This window comes from Schistocerca serialis, chromosome 4, assembly GCF_023864345.2.
Source record: "Schistocerca serialis cubense isolate TAMUIC-IGC-003099 chromosome 4, iqSchSeri2.2, whole genome shotgun sequence".
Classification (NCBI taxonomy): Eukaryota; Metazoa; Arthropoda; class Insecta; order Orthoptera; family Acrididae; genus Schistocerca; species Schistocerca serialis.
Genome location: NC_064641.1, coordinates 649,226,962 through 649,250,672, shown reverse-complemented (window position 1 = coordinate 649,250,672; position 23,711 = coordinate 649,226,962). Strand labels below are relative to the sequence as shown.

The 23,711-nt window shown below is 35.8% G+C and overlaps 2 protein-coding genes across 7 annotated transcripts in view; both read right to left on the bottom strand.

Moving 5' to 3' along the window:
- LOC126475512 (mucin-3A-like) overlaps positions 1-21,510 on the bottom strand; it is a 217,488-nt gene extending 195,978 nt beyond the window's left edge. For all 6 annotated transcript variants that reach the window (XM_050103432.1, XM_050103433.1, XM_050103430.1 and 3 more), the window contains exon 1: positions 19,313-21,510. In XM_050103432.1, the coding sequence (XP_049959389.1) occupies positions 19,313-21,487 (2,175 nt within the window). In that variant the 5' untranslated portion in view covers positions 21,488-21,510. The remainder of the gene's footprint in view (positions 1-19,312) is intronic.
- Positions 21,511-21,623: 113 nt separating this feature from the next.
- Positions 21,624-23,711, bottom strand: part of LOC126475511 (uncharacterized) — a 350,378-nt gene continuing 348,290 nt past the window's right edge. Inside the window, exon 16 of the mRNA XM_050103427.1 lies at positions 21,624-22,818. Coding sequence (XP_049959384.1) covers positions 22,744-22,818 — 75 coding nt within the window. The 3' untranslated portion in view covers positions 21,624-22,743. The remainder of the gene's footprint in view (positions 22,819-23,711) is intronic.

Here is a 23,711-nt window from a genome sequence, read left to right as displayed (position 1 = left end):
CTTATCTCTCTCTCTTTTTCTGTTTTTGTACAGAATTGAATAAAGCTGGTCTTATTGGAATTTAATGAGAGACCATTTACCTTGAACCAATTAACCACATCTGAGAGTATGTAATTAATGAGTTCCTCAAGATTGTTGTTTGTTCTACTGCTCATAAAAATTGTGGTATCATCAGCAAATAATGTAAATTTACATGGCAGGCTTGTACATGATGGTAGATCATTTATAAAAATCAGGAATAATAGTGGTCCAAGAATTGAGCCCTGAGGCACTCCACATGTAATGGAACTCCATTCAGAAACTGAGGAAGTGTCACATACTGCACCCGAGCTATTCAAGACAACTTTTTGTTTTCTGTCTTGGAGGTACGACTGTAGCCAATTGCCTGCAACACCACTTATTCCTATTAATTTTGCTTGTTGCAAGAGAATCTGGTGATGAACACAGTCAAACACTTTGGATAAATCACATAAGACACCAAGTGCTAGCATTTTTTCATTAAGGGTTTCTAGGACTTCATTTGCAAGTGCGTAGACTGCGTCTTCTGTTGAACGGCCCTTTTGAAAGCCAAATTGGCTCTTGCTGAGAACTCCATTCTTCATGAGATGATCAGTAATTCTTACATGTATTAGCTTTTCTAGAATTTTGGAGAAAGCTGTCAGCAAAGAGATAGGTCGATGGTTAGTTAGTTCAGCTTTATCGCCCTTTTTGTATAGGGGCTTCACAATGGCATACGTAAGTTTACTGGGAACAACACCTTTCTGAAGGGAAGCATTGAAAATATGACAGAGAATGTCCCTTATCCACACACAAGAATATTTCAGTAAATTACTAGATATATTATCAACCCCTGCAGAATTCGTACTTTTTAGAGACATGATGATTTTTTGAATTTCTTCTACAGTGACAGGATTAAGGTGCATTTCTGAAATTGTGTTTGAATATACTGCTTGACAAAGAGTTACAGCTTCATCAACATTGGGCTTGCAACCAATCTGTTGAGTTACTGATTGGAAGTGTTTATTAAGCCACCGTTTTGGGGTTATCTACTAGGGTACCTTCATATCTGATATTATTTACATCTTCCTTATTTGTTGTATCTCTTCCTGTTTCTTTTTTTACAATGCTCCAAATTGTTTTTATTTTATTATTAGAATTATCTATTTTCTTCTCATAATAAAGGGCTTTTGATTTCCATATTAGTTTCTTCAAAATTTTACAGTATATTCTATAGTGTTCCCATTTTTCTACACCTTTACAGAATCTTATTGCAGCATAAGTTTCCCTTTTGGTTTTACATGACTGTTTTATGCCTTTTGTAATCCAAGGCTTGCTTACAGAATTGGAAGCACTGTTTCTGACCCATCTCTTGGGAAATATTTCTTCAAAAAGAGCACAGAATTCATTTATAAAACAGTTAAATTTAGTATCAGCATCATCATGGCTATATACTAAAGACCAATCCATTTCCTGCAACCTGTGATTGAAAGTTCCTTTTGCCTCTTCATTAGTTACCCTTATGAATTTCCATCAAGGAAATTCTTTTTGAACAGATTAACGTCATAAATAGTGAGAATTTGCCCATCATGATCTGAAAGCCCACTTATAACCTGCCTGACAATACAATTCTGATGTCTATTTACATCTAAAAATATGTTGTCTATCATAGTTTGGCACTCGTATGTAATTCTTGTTGGGAAGTTTATTACTGATGTCAGATTATGTAAGGTCATCACACTCTCAAAGTCTATTTTATTCTTATTTTCTGCCAAAAAGTTTATACTGAAATCACCTAAAACTACAATATCCTTCACTTTTGAAAGTAACCCTGACAGAAGGAGTTCCATTGAATGCAGAAAAGTCTTTATGTCACCTGAAGGAGCCCTGTAGACAGCCATCACTATTATTGGGTAGAATTTAGTTGTTATTTCTGTGGCACATGCCTCAAATTGTTGTTCCACACAACATTTCTTAATATCTATAGCTTTGTATGCTACAATATCCTTAACATAAATTGCTACTCCACCTTTATCTTTACTTTCCCTACAGTAGTTTGTTACTAAACTATAACTTACTATAGATGGCAAGGCACATTTATCAGTAACATGATGCTCAGTTAAGCACAAAATCTGGGCATTATTTATACTGTCCTTTTCACTAAAGTTAATAAGGAGTTGATCTGATTTGTTTAAGAGGCCCCTTATATTTTGATGAAAGAAAGAGATGCCTTCTTCTTGCTTTTTCATTCTATTAGTGCTGTTACCTGACTGAGAATCCATTGGAGTCTGCCTTGAGACAGGAGAGAGGAGACACCTGACACTACCTACTGTTGTCCCTTCTTTTTCTTCAGGCCCACACATAAAAATCATTGAGATGAGAAGAAGGCTCACCTTGGAACTGTTAATAGCACTGTTTCCAATAGGGATAATAGTAATAATATAATATTTTGTGCATGTGAACCTTTCACAGAACATATCAATCAGTTAAAACACAAAACTTTTACTTGTAGTCATTATTCCTGATCCCGCTGAGTAAATAGAAGTTTTACAGGTTTTGTTCATGTGAGAGCATGACAAGTTTCAAAAAGTACTTCTTAAGCTGCTTCAAGTGGAAGCTGTGCAACTGCCTGTTCCACTGCATTGATGATGTATGTGATGCATGCGCTTTTAGGAGTGGCTGCAAAATTGACCCCTTTCTTAAGAAACGAAACCAGGTCCTCCTCCAGTTACTTGGCTATGAGATTGATAACAGTCTTGCAGGCAGCATCATAAGCTTGTGACTTCCAGTGGTCTTCCTTTGTGGTGAGATTAGACACACACACACACACACACACACACACACACACACACACACACACACACACCCACACACACACACAAATTCAATTAAATCATAAATTAACCAAGATTCTCACTGCATAGAACATAAATAACTGCATACATTCCATTTTTCACTGAACACAGCAATTTCATACAAACTGAAATTAGTTACTCGTATAGTATTTATTTCAGTTGAAGCTTGCAGGCTGAAAGGCCATAGTCAGTACACAATACTTTTCCCTGACATTTCATTTCTATTCCCTGTGATAGTCATCTAAAGCTCTTTTTATGAATAAACACTGAGGGTAATGATGCCAACCAGAAATGATCATGCATTTGGCATCATATGACAATGGTGGTGCCTCTCTACAACTCTTTTAAATTTTGCGGGCACCTTGAGCCTTTGACTTAGTTGCTATTTCATCTCCTAAGAGGTGAAACATTAGGGAACAGTGTTATGCATCAACCAAGGCATCTTAGCCCAGAAGTTTTAACTGAAGGAAACTTAGTGCAGTCTCATGTTATGACATTAGACTGCAATAAAAGTCATTCAGTAATCTAGCTGTTACACATTCACCACATAGAAATGTGGCAACCCTTCATAATTGTACATAACATAGCATGCAGTTAACTTTTGCATCCAAATCAAATAAGCAGCTCTTCCTGAGCTCTCAACACACAAATCAAATGTAATCTGTTTTTTCTGAAACTGGATACATTTAAATACTGATCTAAACAGACAAAGAAGAACTGCTATGTCATCCACACATGTGCTCACGAGATATACTTAACCTGTATGGAAGAAACAGTAACAAGTTAGTGGACTGATGGGTATTGTAAACATCACAGTAAAAAATATTTATTTGTAAAAAGAACAATTTACTTACCACTGCATTCTGTGACAAGCTCAGTGCTCACAGATATGCCAGAATAAATTACTTTTCTGTTCCATTAAAAATTATAACCAAATAATTCAACAAATGTACTCCACCCAAACCATTTTCCAGGACTGCAAAATAGAAAAATGGCATATGGTACTCTAAAGGATGCTTAGGGAACAGCTTTATAGCCCAGCTTTTGCCCTTTTGCCACTGTAATTGCTAGTGTATAATCATACATATTGTCATGTCACAGCTCCTTTTCACACATAAATGATTGAACTCGCTATGACAATAGCCCAATAACATGGCATAAAATGAGCTAGCCACTCTTTTAGCATTTTGTACATAGTCAATAATGATAATGACTTGTGAGTCTCAAAATAAAATTTGCCATTGGTTTGACTGCCAATAAAATGATAATCACATTCTGAGGTGCTTTTGCCTTCATCTACCCAAAACTGTTACTGTACTGTTAACTCTGTGTTACAATGGTGCATTCACATTTTATTCAGCTAAATAATTACACTTCAAATTCGTCAGAGGTTGCATCAGTTTCTTCAAACACACTTTGCAGATATCTTTACATTAGTGTTTTTGGTATGGAGTTAATAAATACAGCACCAGAACACACAGTTTCTTCTTATGCAGTACTTCATTCAGGGTATCTTATGCCTAATTATATAAAATACCCACCATCTCAATAATCTCATGAATCTTAATTTGTATGTTTGCAGTCACAATATCATGGTTTTTATTCAGTGTTTATTTGCAAGTAATATCAATAACACATCTGAAGCAAGTTTAATTCAGTAATTGTGTGATCACTTTGAATTCATTTATTCAGTACTATAGTGTCCAGAATATTCATGCAGATTCCTCATCAGTTTCTCTCACCTTTATTTATCAGTCACAAACCCTCTTGAAATTTTCTTTTTTTAAATATGTTCACTGCTTGATACTCATTAGTACCCATTGGTCTGCAACTTGTGGTATAGACTGTGGAGTCTGGGTTCAATTCCAGGCTGGGTAAGAGATTTTCTTTGCCCTGGGCTGCGCATTTGTGTTGTGCTTATCATTTCATGTCATCTTCATCAACACTCAAATCACTGAAGTGGCGTCAAATAGAAATATTTGCTCCAGACAGCTGGAGAACCACAGACAGTGTCTCTTGGCCAATAATGCCATACAGTCATTTCATTTCATGCATTGCTAAAAAATTTGTGACACCATTTACTTAACAAAGTTGCCAGTTTTTTGTTGCATGTACTTCAAAATATGAACAAAACCCACACGAGAAACTTATATCCCTGGTCACAATGCTTAATAATAATTATTTCATAGAAATTTATCAGAGTTATCATTTCACCCTCATACTGCTGTACCAATCTGTAATTCACAGTTAAATATATGACCAATACTTGAATAAACTAAAGGTGCCAAGTATAAATCATAAAACACACTACAACAGCAGTACTTTTACATTCATAGAATGAAAATTGATGTCAGAAAAGTAAGAAATCTGCTTACTGGACAACAAAGGCCTAAAAACTTGAATGTCACAACAAGCCTCATAAAACTTATTTGTCAAAACAGGTTATTCACAATTAATAACTACTAATAAGATAAAAGTGTAACTAGAACATTCCTTATAATTAAAACAGATTGGTGGTAAATACTACATTAGTTGTGATGTTTTGAGTTAATAATATCACATACTGCCTTATACTGAGAGTAATTAATTTCACCCAATAGTAAGAGACAGTAAGTTCATGTAGCTTATTCATACACATGAAGTATTAAATATGGCATCCATCCACCACAAAGAGTAACATCACTGTAAGTGTGAACACAAAAATATGAACTGTGTATAATGCAATACTATTATTATTACAGACTAGTTAATGCAACACTGCAGGTTTTTTTATTCATGCATTGCCAGAAATAACAAGCCATGCCTTAAGAAGTTTCTAGTTTTTTAAATGAAGGATAAATTTACAGTGGAATTTGTGAGTGATTACTTTTAAGTTTGTGACAAACCCAATTTATTGCTAATTGAAGTGTGTAAATTTTACATGAGGTATTAAACAAGCCTGAAGTAAGTATATTAGAAACAAAGATTACTGCAATGTACAAGGGGCCCTAAACATAAAAGGAAAAATGTTAAGTGTTCATGGAGATTTAAAACATAGTTATCTATTAACAATGCACAGAATGTGAAACTAAGAGAGTATTTCCTGAACTGTATGCATTTATATACATGTGTGTGTGTGTGTGTGTGTGTGTGTGTGTGTGTGTGTGTGTGTGTGTGTGATCCACCATCATTCATCTGCAGGAGAGTGATTGCCTGTCCTCACTAATTATTTACAGGTACCACTGGATTACGCACAAGATTTGTACACTTATATGTAAAGCTAAATTGTTTTCACATTTTTGTCAATTATTCATACCATCTGTATATTCTAAATGTATTGTATTCAGATTAGACTTATGTGAAAGTCTATAAGCAGTAAGATAATTGAAGGGTGCTTCACTTGTTTTAATAAATTCACTTAGCTTTTAAGAAATAGGTGGAAACTGTAAGTCTATGCTATTAGACTAGAACTATCATTTCCCATAGCAATAAAAATGCAGTTGTCTCTAGTGCCATCTCTCAGACAGTCAAAATCTCTGACTTGATTTATTCCTCTTTTATTAATAATGGCAACTCCAACAGTTATATGAAAACTTTAAAGACTGAAATTTGTTAGTAGGCATTTTTCCACCAATTATAGATTTTAATGTATTTCTATGAAACAACCAGTTTCTAAATAACAAAGCCCATAAATTCAAATATGTCAGAAGACATTCGTAACTTGTTCCTTTCTTTATTTGAAAAGGGTATACCAGTATTTGGTGATTGTGTTTCACTGGTACAAAATTCATTATTGACAGATCATTTGTCACACGTAATCCAAAGATGTAATATGTAATAATATTTAGGTATTATGGGATGAAAAGCGCAAGTTAAAACTTTCTATTCTGTCCGTTACTTTAACACGGACACTTGGCAAGACTCTAGACTGCCCTAAGACCTATAGCAGTAGGTCTAAATCCTACCATTGGAAAGATACTAGTAATCATATCCATATTAGTGTCATTGTCATCTAGAGTCTCGCAGTAAGTAATACCATTTTATAACTTCGAACATTACAATTTGGCCCAGAAAGCTTTGTCTTTTTCCTAGAACCTTCCATTATTCGTGTTTTTGTCATTCTCAATTAAGTCTTTCCACACTTTATGCTGCTATTCGCCAACATCATTTACTCAAACTGGTGTTTATCCATTACTTCCTTTCACTTACTTCCTTTTTTTCACTTTTCTAGCCCTCAGCTCATGGTTATACCTATAATCAATACTTCTAAACATTACTGCCTTTTTGTCTTCTTCAACATCCTCTTCTCTTCTCAATTTCTTAGTTTTGGTGTCTAATTTCCTTTTTCTGTCCATCAAAACTCTTATCAATGCTAGTACTGCACATAAATTATAATACTACTGTTAGTAACAAAATCATTATTAAGTACACTACCTTGAGGTATGCTTACAATCTATGACTTCCTATTACCAAATGCATTTAATGAAGTTATTGCAGATTTTGAATGTGAAATGATTGGATGAAGTTGAGTGGCCTAGGTGAGTCAGACATGGTAATCAGATCCTTCATCTCTCTCAGCAGCCTTAACGAAAAAGTTGCAGAATTTGCATGGAAATTTCCTGACATGTTATGGTAATAGCAAGAAAGTTTAAGTTACCAATTTTAATTGCAGCTGTGGCCTGGGGGATGCACAAGATTGCAACAACTGGCAGGGATGTGAAGTCATATGATACTGTACTAAACATTGTATCTAAAGTTTATCTTCAGCAATTAGCTAAAGAACTGACTCATGTGGGTAACATCTAAGATTTTCTCTCACACAGAGTTCAACACTTTTCAATTCAATGAAGAGTGAACTGCACTAAACATTGTATCTAAAGCTTATCTTCAGCAATTAGCTAAAGAACTGACTCATGTGGGTAACATCTAAGATTTTCTCTCACACAGAGTTCAACACTTTTCAATTCAATGAAGAGTGACCATAATGCTGCAATAGTATAAATTACCAAAAGAAATATTAAAAAAGGAAGTTTTTGTCTTAGTTGAAGTTAGGAAACAGATCAATGACATCTAACCCACCACTCATTGTAATACAAGGATGCTGACAGAGGAGGACATAGGGAAAGCTGAAATTTCAAAATAGAATAAAATATTCTGGTTTTCAATTGTTGCAGAAATGGCAATATGACAACATGAAAATAATGACCACAGAATAGAAAAATCACCAAAAATTATTTAATAGAATAATGCAGTTGGCTTTAATAGAATATACCACATGAATAAGTTGCTTCTAGCATTCTTTACCACAGATCAATGAAGCATTCAAAACAGATGAAAAAAAAAGTACAGGTCATTCCTGTATTCAAGAAGGATCATCAGACAGATTTTATTGCTGATGTCAGTCTTTTGTAAAATTATAGAATACATTTTATACTCATGTATTATGATTTTTTTTTCTTTTGGAAACAAGAAATATACTTTGGAATAAGAATCAGTAAAGGTGATGAGATGAGACTCAAAAAGCTGTAAATAGTGGAACACAGGTTGACATCACATGCTTTTACTTCTGGTAGGCATTCATCGCAGTTCCACACTATTATTTACTGAATAAAATATGACCTTACAGAATACTGGATCAGCTTTGTAAGTGACCTGAAGGCTTTCTAGGATATAGAACTCTACTCATTGTTTTTAACTGAAAGAAGTCAGGAGATATGAAAGCAGCTTCAGGCATACTCCAAGCGAATGTTATAGGGCCATTACAGTTCATAATACCTATAAATCTGGTGGCTGATGCTGGAATCTTTGTAATGTTGTTCACAGTTGATGCTATCACACATAAGAGAGCTACTAAGCCAGGAAACTACAGGAAACTCTACAGAGGACTCTTGGTACAGAGGCTATCAGTTAACTACCAACCCCAACATATGTAGCATTTTTGAAATAAATTGTTATAAGGATCCATTATTTTTTATCAGACAGTTTGGAATCAGTCACTGAAAACAGTTACAATTGTTGCATATCTGGTGATTTTGAGTAAAATGACTACAAAAAGCTAGTTTTTGGAAAGGCAAATGCAAGACAGATTCACTGCAAGAATACTAAGGAAACATAATTAACACATGAAGCAATTCTGGATTCAGTTGCTACATGAGAGAAGTTTACTGCTAAAATTCCTAGAGGGTACAATCCAAGAGGAGTCAAACAACATATTACTTCCTCCCACAAATCAGTAGTACAGAAAAATCTTACAGGGAACAAAATAAACTCCGTGGAATTCAGCATGAGTTCCAAAAAATCCAACTTGCATGTTTCACTCATGACAAGCTCAGGCAAAGAGGAAACCACACTAAATAGTATTTCTAGAGTTTTGGAAAACCTTTGATTCATTATCGCAAGAACACCTCAAACAAATTATATTTCTGTGCATGGGCATCCACAGTAACTTGACCAAGAGGAACTAAATTGTGAATTTTTATATAACAGATTCAGCGAGTTTGAGAATGTGACATGACCCAAAAACTAAATGTGGTAAGCAATACACGAAACTTATTGAATCGCAAAAGACCCATAGTTATCTATGTAAAAGATTACTTTGATACCTAAATGGTAAACATATTTCAATGGCATTTGGAAAAGACGTCTTTTATGTTATGAATACAAATATGGATACCACCTTTTTGGTTCAGTGATCTGAACTTCCATCCTCATATGATTAAACCCAGGGTATCCAACAAGTTACAGAATTAAGCTAGAAAACATTCACAAAAACATTTATTCTCACTCCTGTAATGTAGGGCTGAAAGTGGAAAATTAAAAACAGGGAATAGGAAAAAAGTTAGCATGACTGACAAAATGCCACACTGATTTTTCTCAATGTGGAAAAACAGGGAATAGACTGAGAAAAAAGGATTACTTAACTTTGATACAATCTAGAAAACTTTGTTCACTCATAAAATTTCACATCTAATCACATTAATGACTCTATGGGATTACTTTCACACTTTATAATTTTTACTGTTAGTGGCATAAAACAAAATGTATTTTACAAGCTACATTTTTTTGTCAGGTAGATAAAGCGTCACCCAGTGTCAGTAAATGATGTGAATGTGCGAAGCCTCCCAAACTCACCATCGAATTGGCTGGCAGAATCAACTTTTAACATCCTAGGACTAAACCAAGGTAATCCTTGTCTTCCCAGTTCGTCACATTATTATCCAGTCAAGCCAACTGAACTGCACAATTTGTAGCTCTGACTTCTTGTGGTACTGTGGTACCTGAAAGTTCACATTATTTTCCCCCTTTTCTAGCGCAGGAAATGGTATTTTATTTTTCTGACTGACATATTTGGTATTTAGTATACATGAATAAATCTATAGTATGGGATAGCTATGTTTTCATGAGTGTATTACAATAGCTCTGTCACGTAAACCTGGATAAAAAACCAGCAAGCAATCATGGGTATTCCTTATCCATAGACAAGTGTTGTGATTCCATTGTGCTGCAAGGAGGGATGTCCTTATGAGAATTGTGCAGGAATGACTGGCATGTATACTGCAACCGCGCTTTTGATGCATTCCAAATTGACATTATAATCCGTATACCACGGAGTTGGACCAGTTGCTTTCTGCAACTTGGTAAAGGCTGAATGAAGGAGTGAAAGAAAAAGATCAAAGCCCCTACTTTAGCACTGGTCTGTACAGGTTCAAACCCAGCTTAACTGTGATGAAACTGCAGCATAATTTCCCATGAACTAACAACATATACTGATTGCTAAAACTGTAGTATTTTCTGTCACAGTCAGCAATATTAAATCTGAATTTTGTTAGAGTCACACACAATGATTGCTATAAATTTGAGAGAATTCTTTGATGAGTAGAAACCCTTTACCCAGATTCCAGGAGGGGGCAAGAGCCCCCTCTTGCTCCCCTTGTGGAAGCCTATGTTTCTGTGTTCTGGACTGAGAATCATCTACAGGCATTGAAGTAATACCTACTCTGTTTCAGGGAAGTGAACTATGATTATTATTGTTCATAATATATATTAATAACTTAGTGGATAGTACAGTATTTGTTGAAATCTCAGACTTTTTGTAGATAATGAAGTAATAAATGAGGACATTCTGTTCAGTAAAAATTGTAGATCCTGACAAAATAACAGCTAATTGCAAAGACTTTCAAGTAGCTCTGATGTAGAGAAATACAAAGCTGCATATTTCATAAAACATAAAACCGTGATATCCTTTGACTATAGTATTAACATGTTATAACCAAATTCAGTCATATCACACAAATATTTTGGAGTAACAGTGTTTAGAGATAAAAACAGAACAACTGCACTGGCCCATTTGCAGGTAAAACAAATGACAACATCAAATTCATTGGTAGAATACTGGGAAACTGCAGTTCATTTACAAACAGGATTGCATACTAAATACTTATACATACATTTTAATATTGCTCGACTGTATGTCACCATATCAAGTCAAAATGACAGGCAACATCAAGTGTATATAAAGAAGGGTAGCACAAATTGTCACAGGCTTTAAGACTGCTGAGTAGTGTGTAACATATATGAACATCAAGGACTGTCTTCCAGGGCAGAAACTATGAATATTTGCTATCTACCTACATGCTGACACTGTAGAGACTGTGTAGATAAAATTAAGCAAATATTGGCTATCAGAGAAGCAAGCAAGAAATCACTCTTCCCTCGCCACATTTGTGAATGGAATGGGATGAAACCTTGGTACAATAAATACTACTCTCTGCCTCACATTTCATAGTGATCTGTATTGTTGATGCAGAATGCCTAGAACTTTAATGATAGTCAACTACCAAAGAAGACAAAAGAAATGAGAAAGTTGAATGTGTACACAGAGGATGAAAAATGAATATATAAATTCCCACAATCACAAGAAAATGAAATTGACAATTGTAGGTCCTGCATGATTGTCAAGAGCAAGGATAGAAGCTTGGGCTGTGCAGTGAAAGGACTATGTACTAACAGTGGATGACTACAGAATGCCAGGCTTTTAGAGTAACTTACTGACTCTGAGTAAAAGAACACAAACAGTCAGCTACCAAAACAAACGTAAAAGGTTTTTGAAGCATAAAAATTGCACAAGTATCATCAGGAATGATCAGTACCCTTTGCCACCCACTTGAAACGCTTTACTGCTTGAGAGAGTAATAATACAGTAATGCCAGAAGCAAGAATCAAGTTATTATATATAATGCAACCTGTGAAATCTCATTTCATAACTCTCTTTGGAACATAGGCTCTAGGAACTTTAGGAGTTGGCATCTCAGTAGTGTCTGCCACTAGAGTTTGATACAATATTCTCTCGCACTTACCAAACTAACTTGAGATAATATTCACTGCTCTTCTTTGGATCTTCTCTATGTCCTCTACTAATCCTACTTGTACTGTTCTAAATGACAGGTAATTCTCAAGTATCAATTGAATAATGGTTTTGTAAGTCACCTCTTGTGTAAGTGAATTACATTTCCTTAGGGCACTTCTGAAGAGTCTCAGTCAGACTTTATTACAATACTTTTATTTAGTCATTCCACATGTGATGATCCAGACAATTACTTTCTGATATTTTATAGTTGTTCTTGTTTCCAGTTAATTATGGATAATAGCATAATCAAATAAGAAAGGGTCTTTCCACCTACTTACACACAATATGTTGAGGTCAACTGGCACGTGCTGTATTAAGCACTTACCCTCTGCAGTCTTCCTGCATTTTATTACATTTTTCTGCTATTGCAACTATGTTATACATAACAGCATCATCTGTGAACAGGCTTCCAGATGTTGTATTGTTTACAGTTTGTAGAATGGCAAATCATTTTCATGAAGTGATGTATTGCACAAGCATTTTTTGTACTGATGAGTGATGATCGCCACTATAAAAAGTTTACTTCCACAATGTATTAGGTAATCTACTGTTTGGATGTAAGTTTTATTTATGCGTATGTATTGTGAGATGGATGGACAATGTGTATCTGCAAGTCAGGACAATGATAAACATTGCAGCTCATTCGCGGTACCTGCTGGTCAGGTTTATTCCGTGTCATCAGCAGTTCTGACCTTGGACCCATGGTGCACACCATACAGCAAGAGCAGCATGACAATGCCTGTGATGTCACATGGGCAAGAGAAAACTTGTCACACGGATAGATTTAATTGACTTACGTTAATGAAGACAGAACATTTTTGGACTTCATCCTCATCAATATTTTGTGATCTTCTGCATAATGCAACAACTTTGTAATGCACAAATACTGTAAATATGAATACAGTATATGAGACACTGTTAATGAGGAGCCTCACATTTATTTTGAGAGTTAGATCTTGTATTTGTACTCTTAACTTCCAGGAGGGACTCCAGCACTTTGAGAAAAGAAGTTTGATCGGAAGAGGGTGGCGAGTGTGCTGAAATAATAAGGTGATCAACATTAAATAACTGGAAGTCTTAGCCCTCAATCAGACTTTACTTTGCCATTTGATATAATGGTAAAGAACCAGTACCATGCTGCAAGTTTCTCTGCTGTTCTTCCACGAATGTCATAAAAAATGCTGGAGGGCACAGAAACTATCCCTCGCTTTTCACCTGAAGAATATTTATGAATTATTTAGTTCAAGAATCTTGATTGTTAGTAAAAGCCTGTTGTAAAAATTTGTAAATCTTGTTTTGCTATCAGATTTACCTTAATTCAGATTATTTAGAAAGTGACACTTAAATATTTGATAATTTTGTTTAAGAATTAAATACACAAATGTCTCCATGAAAACATTTTCTGAAGTGGAAGTGTGACATTAACAAGCTGCCTCCGTGGTGACAAGATCCCCTTCGTGAACCAGTGTATCCCCGTCACCCAAAATGACAATGCATTCTGCTACAGTTGGGAAAAAGGGTGCATTGTGAAAGCCAACAGCGCCAATGACTGAATCTCACAACAGGCTGCACCTGTTTATTTGAGACTAGTTATAGTTAATACAAAGTGCAGTCAGTGATGACAAAGGGAGATGATGAGCCACTGGCACAGCAGTGGAGAACAGCAGAAGCATAAAAGTCAAGTGAAACACTGAGTATGGCAACTGGAAAACTCCAATAGATACAGTATTGTCAAGAAGATTCTCCTCTGAGTAAAAGTCAACCCAATAATATTTTCCTAATGAATGCATCACATACTCATATATTGGTGTTATTTCATCAGAAATCTACTATGTTACCTATACCTCAAATAATCTTGTCTGAGACAAGAAAATGATAGAAATTCTGAGCTTTTTGAACCAATCTTCTGGTTGAATCCTTTTTAAAATATCTTTTCACAAAACATTTTGATCCTTATTGTAGTGGTGCCACCGTTCAGTATGGAAACACAGTGGTTGGTACAACATTACTGTCAACTACCGTGGCACCACCAACCAGATGGTATTTCTCATCAAGAGTACCCTTGACAAGACCATATCAGACTCATGCATATAAATGACTACTAGAGTGAAAGGAATGGAAAGTAAACAGGATAAGAAAGAGACAGGATGGAAATAATGACTTCTAGGCGCACAGGGCATTGCAACAATGCAATGGTGAAAGTTGAAAATTTGTGCTAGACCAGAACTCAAACCTAGTAGTTCCCCTTCTGTAAAAATGTTGACTTAACTGCTACTGAAGCAGTGTTCCCAGTTTGAGTCCTGGAAGCTCTGTCTCTCTTTAATACAATTGCCTTAACTGCTAGAAAAGTGGAATGAGCCAGTTCAACTCCCAGCCAGGCACAAATTTTCAACTCTCCTCATTGCGTTGCCGCAGTGCCCTGTTCACCTGGAAGTCATTATTTCCTTCCTATCTCTTTCTGTTACATTTTGTTTTCCATTCCTTTCATCCCAATTATTCATTTATATGTCTCAGCTGCTTCATCACAAGTGGTGTCTATAGTGTTGGACATGTCCAACAGAATAGATGCCACCCATATCTATAATCCTATATATAAGCCAGCCCAGGGTTGGTCTGAGGCAGTTGTAATTTGGTCAGTGAAGTGCACACCAGTTGGTAATTATTGCTGATAGTTCTTTTATGGACATGAGACCATGGTCCAAGGCATGATTCAGCATAATTCTCTGTCTAACATTTCATCTTCCAATGATGGAGACATTATCAAAGGCTTTAATGACTCAGAAAGCAGTTACAGTCTCAAACAGGCTCAGCAGACTGAACTGTTTATTTGTATCCAAGCAATGGTCAATACATGCAGTCAGCAGACCTCTGCTAGAGATTGCAGAGTCACACCGACATGTGTTAAGCAGCTTGTAGTGTGGAAGAGTTGGCACTGTTTGTTTTATTTAGCACTATGACCCACAACTTGTCTAATTTAGAACCATCAGATTTGTTTCTCTGACAACGGGATTTTCGTAAGACGTAATCTTTACTGTGCCAGAATGTACAGGGAGGCCATACAAATTCAAATGCACAAAAACAGCTTCAATAGAAAAGTATGATTGAAATTAGGCAAATTGTGGGCCGTAGTGCTAAATAAAACAGAACAGCATCAACTCTTCCCCAATACAAGCCCCACAATACATGTAAGTGCAACTCTGAGATCTTAGGCAGTGATCTGATGATGTCATGTACTGACCATTGCAAGGATACATAAAACAGTGTGGCCTGCTATGCTTGTTAGAGAATGTATCTGCTTTCTGAGCCATTAAAGCCTCTGATGATGTCTCCAACACTGAAAGACTAAACAGTAGGCAGAGAAATTATGCCTTGGACAATGACCTTTATGCCCATAAAACAAATACCAGCAATAATGCAAATACCGGCAATTAACGTCTGCATTCTGTGACAGGTACATTGCTTGGTTTACAGTGTTTACATTTCAGACATTTCAGACTCTGTACTTGGAGAAAACCAGTTACTGTGCAAACTGGACTTTGATTAGAATGCTTACTTAAAATTACTTTGCAGTTCACTCTGAGTGTTCTGTAACACATCTCAAACTATTTGAACATTTTTGGAAGGTAACTATTAACAGCCGTCATGTAATGTATAAAATATGCATTTCATCATCAGCTGCTTTGTTTATTTAAAACCCAAGTATCAACTGCCTTCAGTCACAGACCACCTTCACGGGCTCTATTCAAAGATACAAAAAAATAAACGTAGTATACAGGAAATGTTACAAATTCTTTCCCAAGGAAGCACAAAATATACATGAATACAGAGTTAAAACAGTTTAGGCCACAACATCACATCTGTCATTACTTAAATAATGGCCACATTTTGTATATAGAGCAGGCCATGAATTCCAGTATAACACACAGGACTTTAAAAGTTAAACGTACTAAAGTCAGCATCATAACGGAAGGTAGCCCAATTTTCAGCCATTCTGTGCATCCCCCTCCACTAGCCACAGGCAGCCAATAATATTCATTCTCTTTCCGAGCAGCTAGCAACAATTTACAGCTAGACAGCGAGAATATTGCTCCTACATACTGCACTGTTGCCATACTTCATGACAACCAAATTATTCATTCAACTGTCAGTTTTTTTTTCTTTCATTTTTTTCTTGTAGCAGTGTAGCTGTGAATGTCTATCTGCAAATATTTAAGTGTGATTTAAAAAAAATAGTCAGGTGATGGCAATAAATGTGAAGTACTTCACAAGCAGGAGAGGGAGATTATTTACTGCATTTATAACTTTTCCAATTGTGAATCTGAAAGTAGGTTTACTGTTGACATTTGAAGACACAAGAATGGACTCCAGAACCATGTGGTGTATTAAGATGTGTTCCTCTACTGTTTAATTCTCAATTCAGAACAGTATGTTTCTTTCATTCTTCCTTCATCTACAGCAATATCATTTTAGCATTCAGTAAAAAAGGACAACTGTTAGCCATGATAGGTGTGACGCCATCCATCACTGTTTCTGATATGAAAAATGATAGTGATACTTAAATTCTCCTGGTTGCACTCTGTCTGCAGTCACGCTGACAGTTTGGTCATGGGAATGGACCACATACTTTAACCTTTTTACTTCCGCTTATCTGCCTTAATTATATACAGTGATCATTGAATAAAAATATAATAGAGGGAAACATTCCATGTGGGAAAAATATATCTAAATACAAAGATGATGTGACTTACCAAATGAAAGTACTGGCAGGTCGATAGACACACAAACAAACACAAACATACACACAAAATTCAGGCTTTCGCAACAAACGGTTGCTTCATCAGAAAAGAGGGAAGGAGAGGGAAAGACGAAAGGATGTGGGTTTTAAGGGAGAGGGTAAGGAGTCATTCCAATCCCGGGAGTGGAAAGACTTACCTTAGGGGGAAAAAACGACAGGTACACACTCGCACACACACACATATCCATTCGGTATGTGCGGATGGATATGTGTGTGTGTGTGTGCGAGTGTATACCTGTCCTTTTTTCCCCCTAAGGTAAGTCTTTCCGCTCCCAGGATTGGAATGACTCCTTACCCTCTCCCTTAAAACCCACATCCTTTCGTCTTTCCCTCTCCTTCCCTCTTTCCTGATGAAGCAACCGTTTGTTGCGAAAGCCTGAATTTTGTGTGTATTTTTGTGTTTGTTTGTGTGTCTATCGACCTGCCAGCACTTTTGTTTGGTAAGTCACATCATCTTTGTTTTTAGATCATTGAATAAAGGTCTATAAAATCTTAAGAGCAATCTTCAAAGATCTGAAAGACACTTTGGGTCAGTAACAAAGTTTTCTGCCAAGGCTTTATAAGTTACATTTACGATGGTATAATCCCATACACAGAGCGTGCTTAATTAAACAGTGCAAGCCTCCATGGGCAGTTTACAGAGGCCACCTCACAGTGGCACAAATGGCACAGCAAGCACTGTGCCATGTGCAAAAAGCTGCATATAAGCAGGCTCCTCAGGCCCTCGGTGTCCTATAAGTTACATTGTGCATGTGTTGTACTTACTACATCATTCAATGTGGCTGTATTTTCATTTATGTGGAAATTAATTAAAAGTTAGTTGATGGAAGTTCTAATATTGTGTTTGTGCAACATTACAATAATTTGCCTGGAATTTTTAGATGTTTAGAGAATACCTTTCAACTTTATGTCACAAAAAATCAGCCCTCTCCAAAAGAGGCACAACCTCTTCTAAGGAAACATAAATGGAGTGATGTAAAGAATGACATTTTATGAGTCACTGATCTGCATTTATATTCAGAAAAGTCAAATACCATCACCACTATTGCATGAAATTATCTTGTATCTGTGTTTGCTAGCATTAATTCATGGCTACAAAATGCAAATCACACAACTGGTGCATGGACTGAAACATCATATACTGAATGTATGGAAAGGACAGCATTCGAAGGACCACAACTGTTAAACACAATTGAAAAGAAAAAAACTGTGCATAGATTTCGGCTGAATAAGAGCCCTAACATCATTGAAATCAACACCCTTCAGTTCTGAATTGTATACAGTTTGGGGCAATGTTTTTGAAACTCAAAGATGATAGATGATGAAATCATGACAAAAATATAGCAGGAAATATCAGTAATTAATCAGGGTAAATTTTCTTGAGGCACAAAAATAATTTTTTGTATGCATCAACAGATGTGATACAACTTCAGTATAGGGGCATTTTACATGGCTATAAACTTTACATAATAAAATAAATTTTACTGTCTGATCTATTACACAGCGAAAAAAGTAATCCTGAATTGAAATAACTTGGTTGTTATGTAATGACTGAGATAAAATCACCTACAGAAAGTTTTGTGTTTTTACAAAAAATATTGTCTCCATAATGAAGAAATAATGTCAAAAATCATCGGATTCAAGAAGGAAGCTAATTTATAAAGATGATTTGTTATAGCAGTCACGTCAAACTTCTTCATAGAGGTTTACAACTGCAATTAGAGGACTAGTGATAGTAGTGATATTTCCGTTTATGCATATCCAGTGCATATACCAATACTATCAAATAAGGTTAGATCTGTTTACTATTCAAGACAGTCACCTACAACATGTACAGAGAGCAACAATTGCAGAAATTTTTCGATACAGTTATGTACTAGTAGATTCACGTGGAGATTTAAAGACAACCACAGTAGAAGTCTGTATTTCTTATTGCATGCACTAAAAATAAACTTATTTCATAGGACACTGATATTACTAGCAGTTCTGTACATGAATACATGTTCCTAAAATACTGTACTTCAATCTGAAGTACAACAGAATCATGTATGTGCCTGTCTACAGTTGTCATTAAAACAACGTTTTCCACTGTCACAGAAATCTACAAGTAATGAATTAATTAATTAAAGAAGAATGATCAGAATTAAGAAAATCATCTTAAAGCATCTTCACAAAAGATAGAGAGAGAGTCCTAAGCACAACCGGGATACCATACAGAACTGCTAATAATCTGGATCCTAAAGAGGGACTTGATAAACAAAGTGCTGTTTCAGTATCTACCATTTCAGTCTGCTGCCCGCTGTCTATTTCACTTTGTGCTGGTGGAATAGGGATGCTTGTTCTGGTGCCAAGAGCCCATGCTACTTCATTCTCTGATGGATTTCTTCCTGCAGGCAGCCTTGTATTCACTGTAGCACGAGGCAGACTTGTTTGAACTGAATTTCTCATTGCATTCCTGTATAATATTTCATTTCCTATTGGGTCACCAGTTACTGAGGTAGTATAACTGGTCTGTGATGTCTGCTCTTCAGGATAATACTCTTGATGTCTAGCAATCTCATTTTCACTGACTTGTTCTGTCTTTCCAGAATGAGGGTATTTGCGGAACACAGTGTTATTAGGGAATATTCCAAAGATAACATAGGGAAGAGGAGTGCGGACTGTAGTTGTAGTTTGATAATGAGATGTAGTGGCTAAATGCTGAGTCTCGTCATTAACATTATCCACAATCCTCCTTTGGGCAACTGGATCACTATTGCTTTTTCCTTTTACAAGTGGAGGTATAGTAGTAGTACTAGCAGTACCTCTTGGTGCAATAGTAATTCTCACTGGGAAGCGTGTTCTAACTAAGGAGTCAGTCTCTGTAGAAGATGGTACAGATTGTGTCACAGAGTCTATAACGAGTTTTGATGCTTCTGTCACTGGCAAGGAAATGCTGGATGTGTTAGGTGAAGCAGAAGGTACGAGACTGATTGGTTGATTTGCATCAAGGGTATCATTGTTTGGAAGAGCTCTGTCAACTGAAACAGCCATTGTTGATGTATTTATCATTTTCAGCATCTCTACAGAAGCAAACTCACTGTCACTTGTTGTACTAGAAGAGGCAGGAATTTGTACAGTAGAAGATGCTGAAACTTTTTCAGTATTTGAATAAGTTGCTGTTGATTGCTCCGTAACTACAGACTCTTTTACTGAAGAACTTAAGTCAGGTGACGATTCAGTAACAAGATTGTCACTTTCCAGAGGTGGTCTGTCAACAGAAACAAATCTGATTTTAGAATTCCTAATTTTCATTGCTTCCTGAGAAGACGAGTTGCTGGTATGTACAATTTTATTGGAATAACTGGTCTGTATTTCATCAATAATATTTTCTGTAAAGGCAGCTACAGACTTATTTGTAGCAAGATTGTTTACAGCTTCTGTGCTTGTAGAAGGCTTTATTTCAGAAACTGTTGACGTGAGAGTTTCAGTACTGGAAACAACAGTGACAGTTTCTGATAAAGTAGTTTCAGTAATGGGAACTGCTACAGTTGCAGTTGGAGTTGCTGTGGTAGAATTTATTGCATCAGAAGAAAGGCTAAGTAATGGTGAAGACAGTGGTGCAAATGTAGATGTGGATTTAAACAAGTCAGATGTAGTGAAAACTTCTGGCATTTTCTCTGTCACCAAATTAATGGAAGTGGCTTTTAGTTTAGCAGTGGAATTATGTGGTGTGGTTCCCACAGTGGCAGAAGAAACAACCTTCGGAGAATATGTTACAGCTCTTGTTGTAATCTTTTTTGCCAATGATGTGACATATGGAGAGAAGGTAGTGACATCTTGTTGAGAGAGCTCTGAAATCATTTCAGCTGCTGAAGTAACAGGTGGGGAGTATGGTACTGTAGATTCTTCATTTAAATTAGAAGTGACAGTTGTAACATAGAATGGTACAGTAGGGCGATTCACACGGGAAACTATTTTTAAGAGTGCGATAGCAAAATCCTTTCTCAAAGGCAATCTTCTCTTCCGAGTGCTAGGAGAAAATCGAGTAGTTGTAGATGTGCTGCCAAATGTGGTACTTTGCATCTCTGGTACCTCTGATACCGTTTCAGTCATCACAGGCACTTCACTGCTTTCTTTTCCATATGACTGAGAGGGGGAAGAAATAATGCTGGTTGTGGTTTGTATCGAGGGGCTGTTTGGTATAATGGTCCCGGGGTTAAGAGTAGTGAAAACAGAGTCAGTAATTTCTGATGTCATCATTGTCTCCTGGGCATTTACATCATTGTTATCAGATGCAGGGTATAAGCTGCTCACTGTTGTAGGTGGAACTGAACTACTACTTGTAGAATGAGATTTCACTGTTTCCTCATCTAAGTAATTAATTTCTGTAGAGTTGTCCAAGAAAAAACTAACATCATTATCCACTGTTACTTTGTCCGGGAAGGAGTCATCAAGTAAATTGTCCTCAGTCATTGTCAAACTACTCTCGTCCAATGTCAAACCTTCAGATGGACTTTCCTGAAATTAAAAATCATTCAGAGACTATGTAAAGAAATGCAATTTTAATTTAAGAAAATTATTTTAATGGCTTTGAAACAAATGCCAAACATTCATTACAATGAAAATAGTCTTTATTTCTTTGCACCATACATGTCTGTCTCCTAGATGAAGGATTTTTAACAAACAGTAATTAACAGTGCAGGTGCTTTAATGTGAGATGATGTTAGAACAATGAATTTACAAGTTATCATGGAGATACAAACACTATCTTAATTATGAGTGGACAGCTCTCTTAGGTCATGATGTTTAATGCTGCTACTTGTTTCTACAGGCATCCAGTTCCACTGACACAGACCACAATGAAAAAAGTACCAATGTATATTATGAATAAATGATGTCTACAGAAATGGAGACTGAGTAAACTACATCACTTAAATACAATTTTACAGCTACTATATACAACAGTGAAGATCATATATCCTGTGCAAAATATTTACAGCACAATATAAACACATAATAGATAATATATTACAAAAAGAACATTACAAGTGGAACTCCCCTAATAAATCATGCTTCAAAATGTTCATGGATGAAACACGCTCAGTAATCACAAAGAATAAAACTACTTATTTCCACTATCTACTGGCTCTACAGTACAAAAAGAAAGAAACTGATACAAAATTAAATTTTGTCATTACTATGCCAACTGTGCAGGCTGTGAGATCCAAACAAATGCTAGCAGCAAGACTACTGAAAGTTACATAGATTCCACTACATTTGGTTAATCTCCAAAAAATTTGCTTCCAGTGCTACCACAGTTAAGCAAAGTTAGAGGAAATAATTGTTAAAAAATGATAAAATGATAATGATTAATTTCCCTTCAGTCACCTGAAGTTAAAATACACAATTTCAAAATAAAATGAGATAGTGTTGTATAAACTTTGATGGACAACATCCTTCAGGATATCAAAAACACTAGAGATGAATCTCTAGTTCTGTCGTATGTAATTTCTCGCAGCTAGAAAAGGTGAATTGCACCAAGCAGCTCAGAGTGACTACGCTTTCTTTAAAAAGAAAATTTCTGTGGGAAATAGTTGCATTTGTGCTTACACTCTCACCAGCCTGCACATTTGTTTTTTATAGAAAAACTCAAAGTTTGCACTTTGCATACTGAATACTGGAACAATAGTGAAATAGTGATCCTATGAATGGCCTCCAGTAGTACGACGTCACAAGAGGTTCACACGAGCAGAGCGAGAGCGTGTATCTGCTCGTCCACGATTAGTCGACCATTTCCCAGATCCCTTCAGAAACAAGAAACATTATGAACAGCCTATTCTGTACAAACCAAATTGTAGTTTTTGTTATACATTATTATACTACAGAGAAAATGTGTGATTTATATTGAGAAAACGTCTGTGCAGGAAAAACGGGAACAGTGAAGTTTATTTGTGCAAACTGAAGACAGTACACCATCAGATGCCATTTTATTGAAGAAGGTATATTTTGAAGAATATTTTCAAGCATGTTTAATCTGTAAATCTCACATTTAATATTTTCACAGGAAACAGAGAATTTCATCAGATTTAGCCATTAATGAAATGGCATTTTTGTCTCCACTGATGTATTGTGAACAACTCAATGATTGATCAATGCAGCCATCAGCATTAATATCCCCATTTTTGGCTGTCAATTTTCAGATAAAAATAATAAAAGATTCTTCAGATGCTGTGGCCAATTCTGTTCCTGTTCAACAGTTATTACTAAAAACACTATATTAAGTTCATGTTTGTCAATGATTCTGATAAGAAAAGATAAGACTTCTTTATTTTTTATGTCATATAATCTATCTATGCACCTGAGCCTACTGCAAAGCACTGAAAGTGTTAAACTCACTTTTCCCCTTTATTGGCTACACTACTGCAAATTACAACTGATTTATGAAACAATAATACATAACTCACACAAATATAAAATTTGAAAAACTAAATGGGCCATCATTCACTTGACATGTGAAATTTTATCACTAGTATCATTGTTATCATTATTATTACCCTCATCACTGCAAACTGAAATTAGTTATATTCAAGTTCACCATCAATGTAAACTTTGAACAGTTCTTTGTTCTCTCAATTCATACTAAAAATTAAATTGTTCAATTCTGCATCCCTCCAGTTTTTATAAACAGCAAACTATT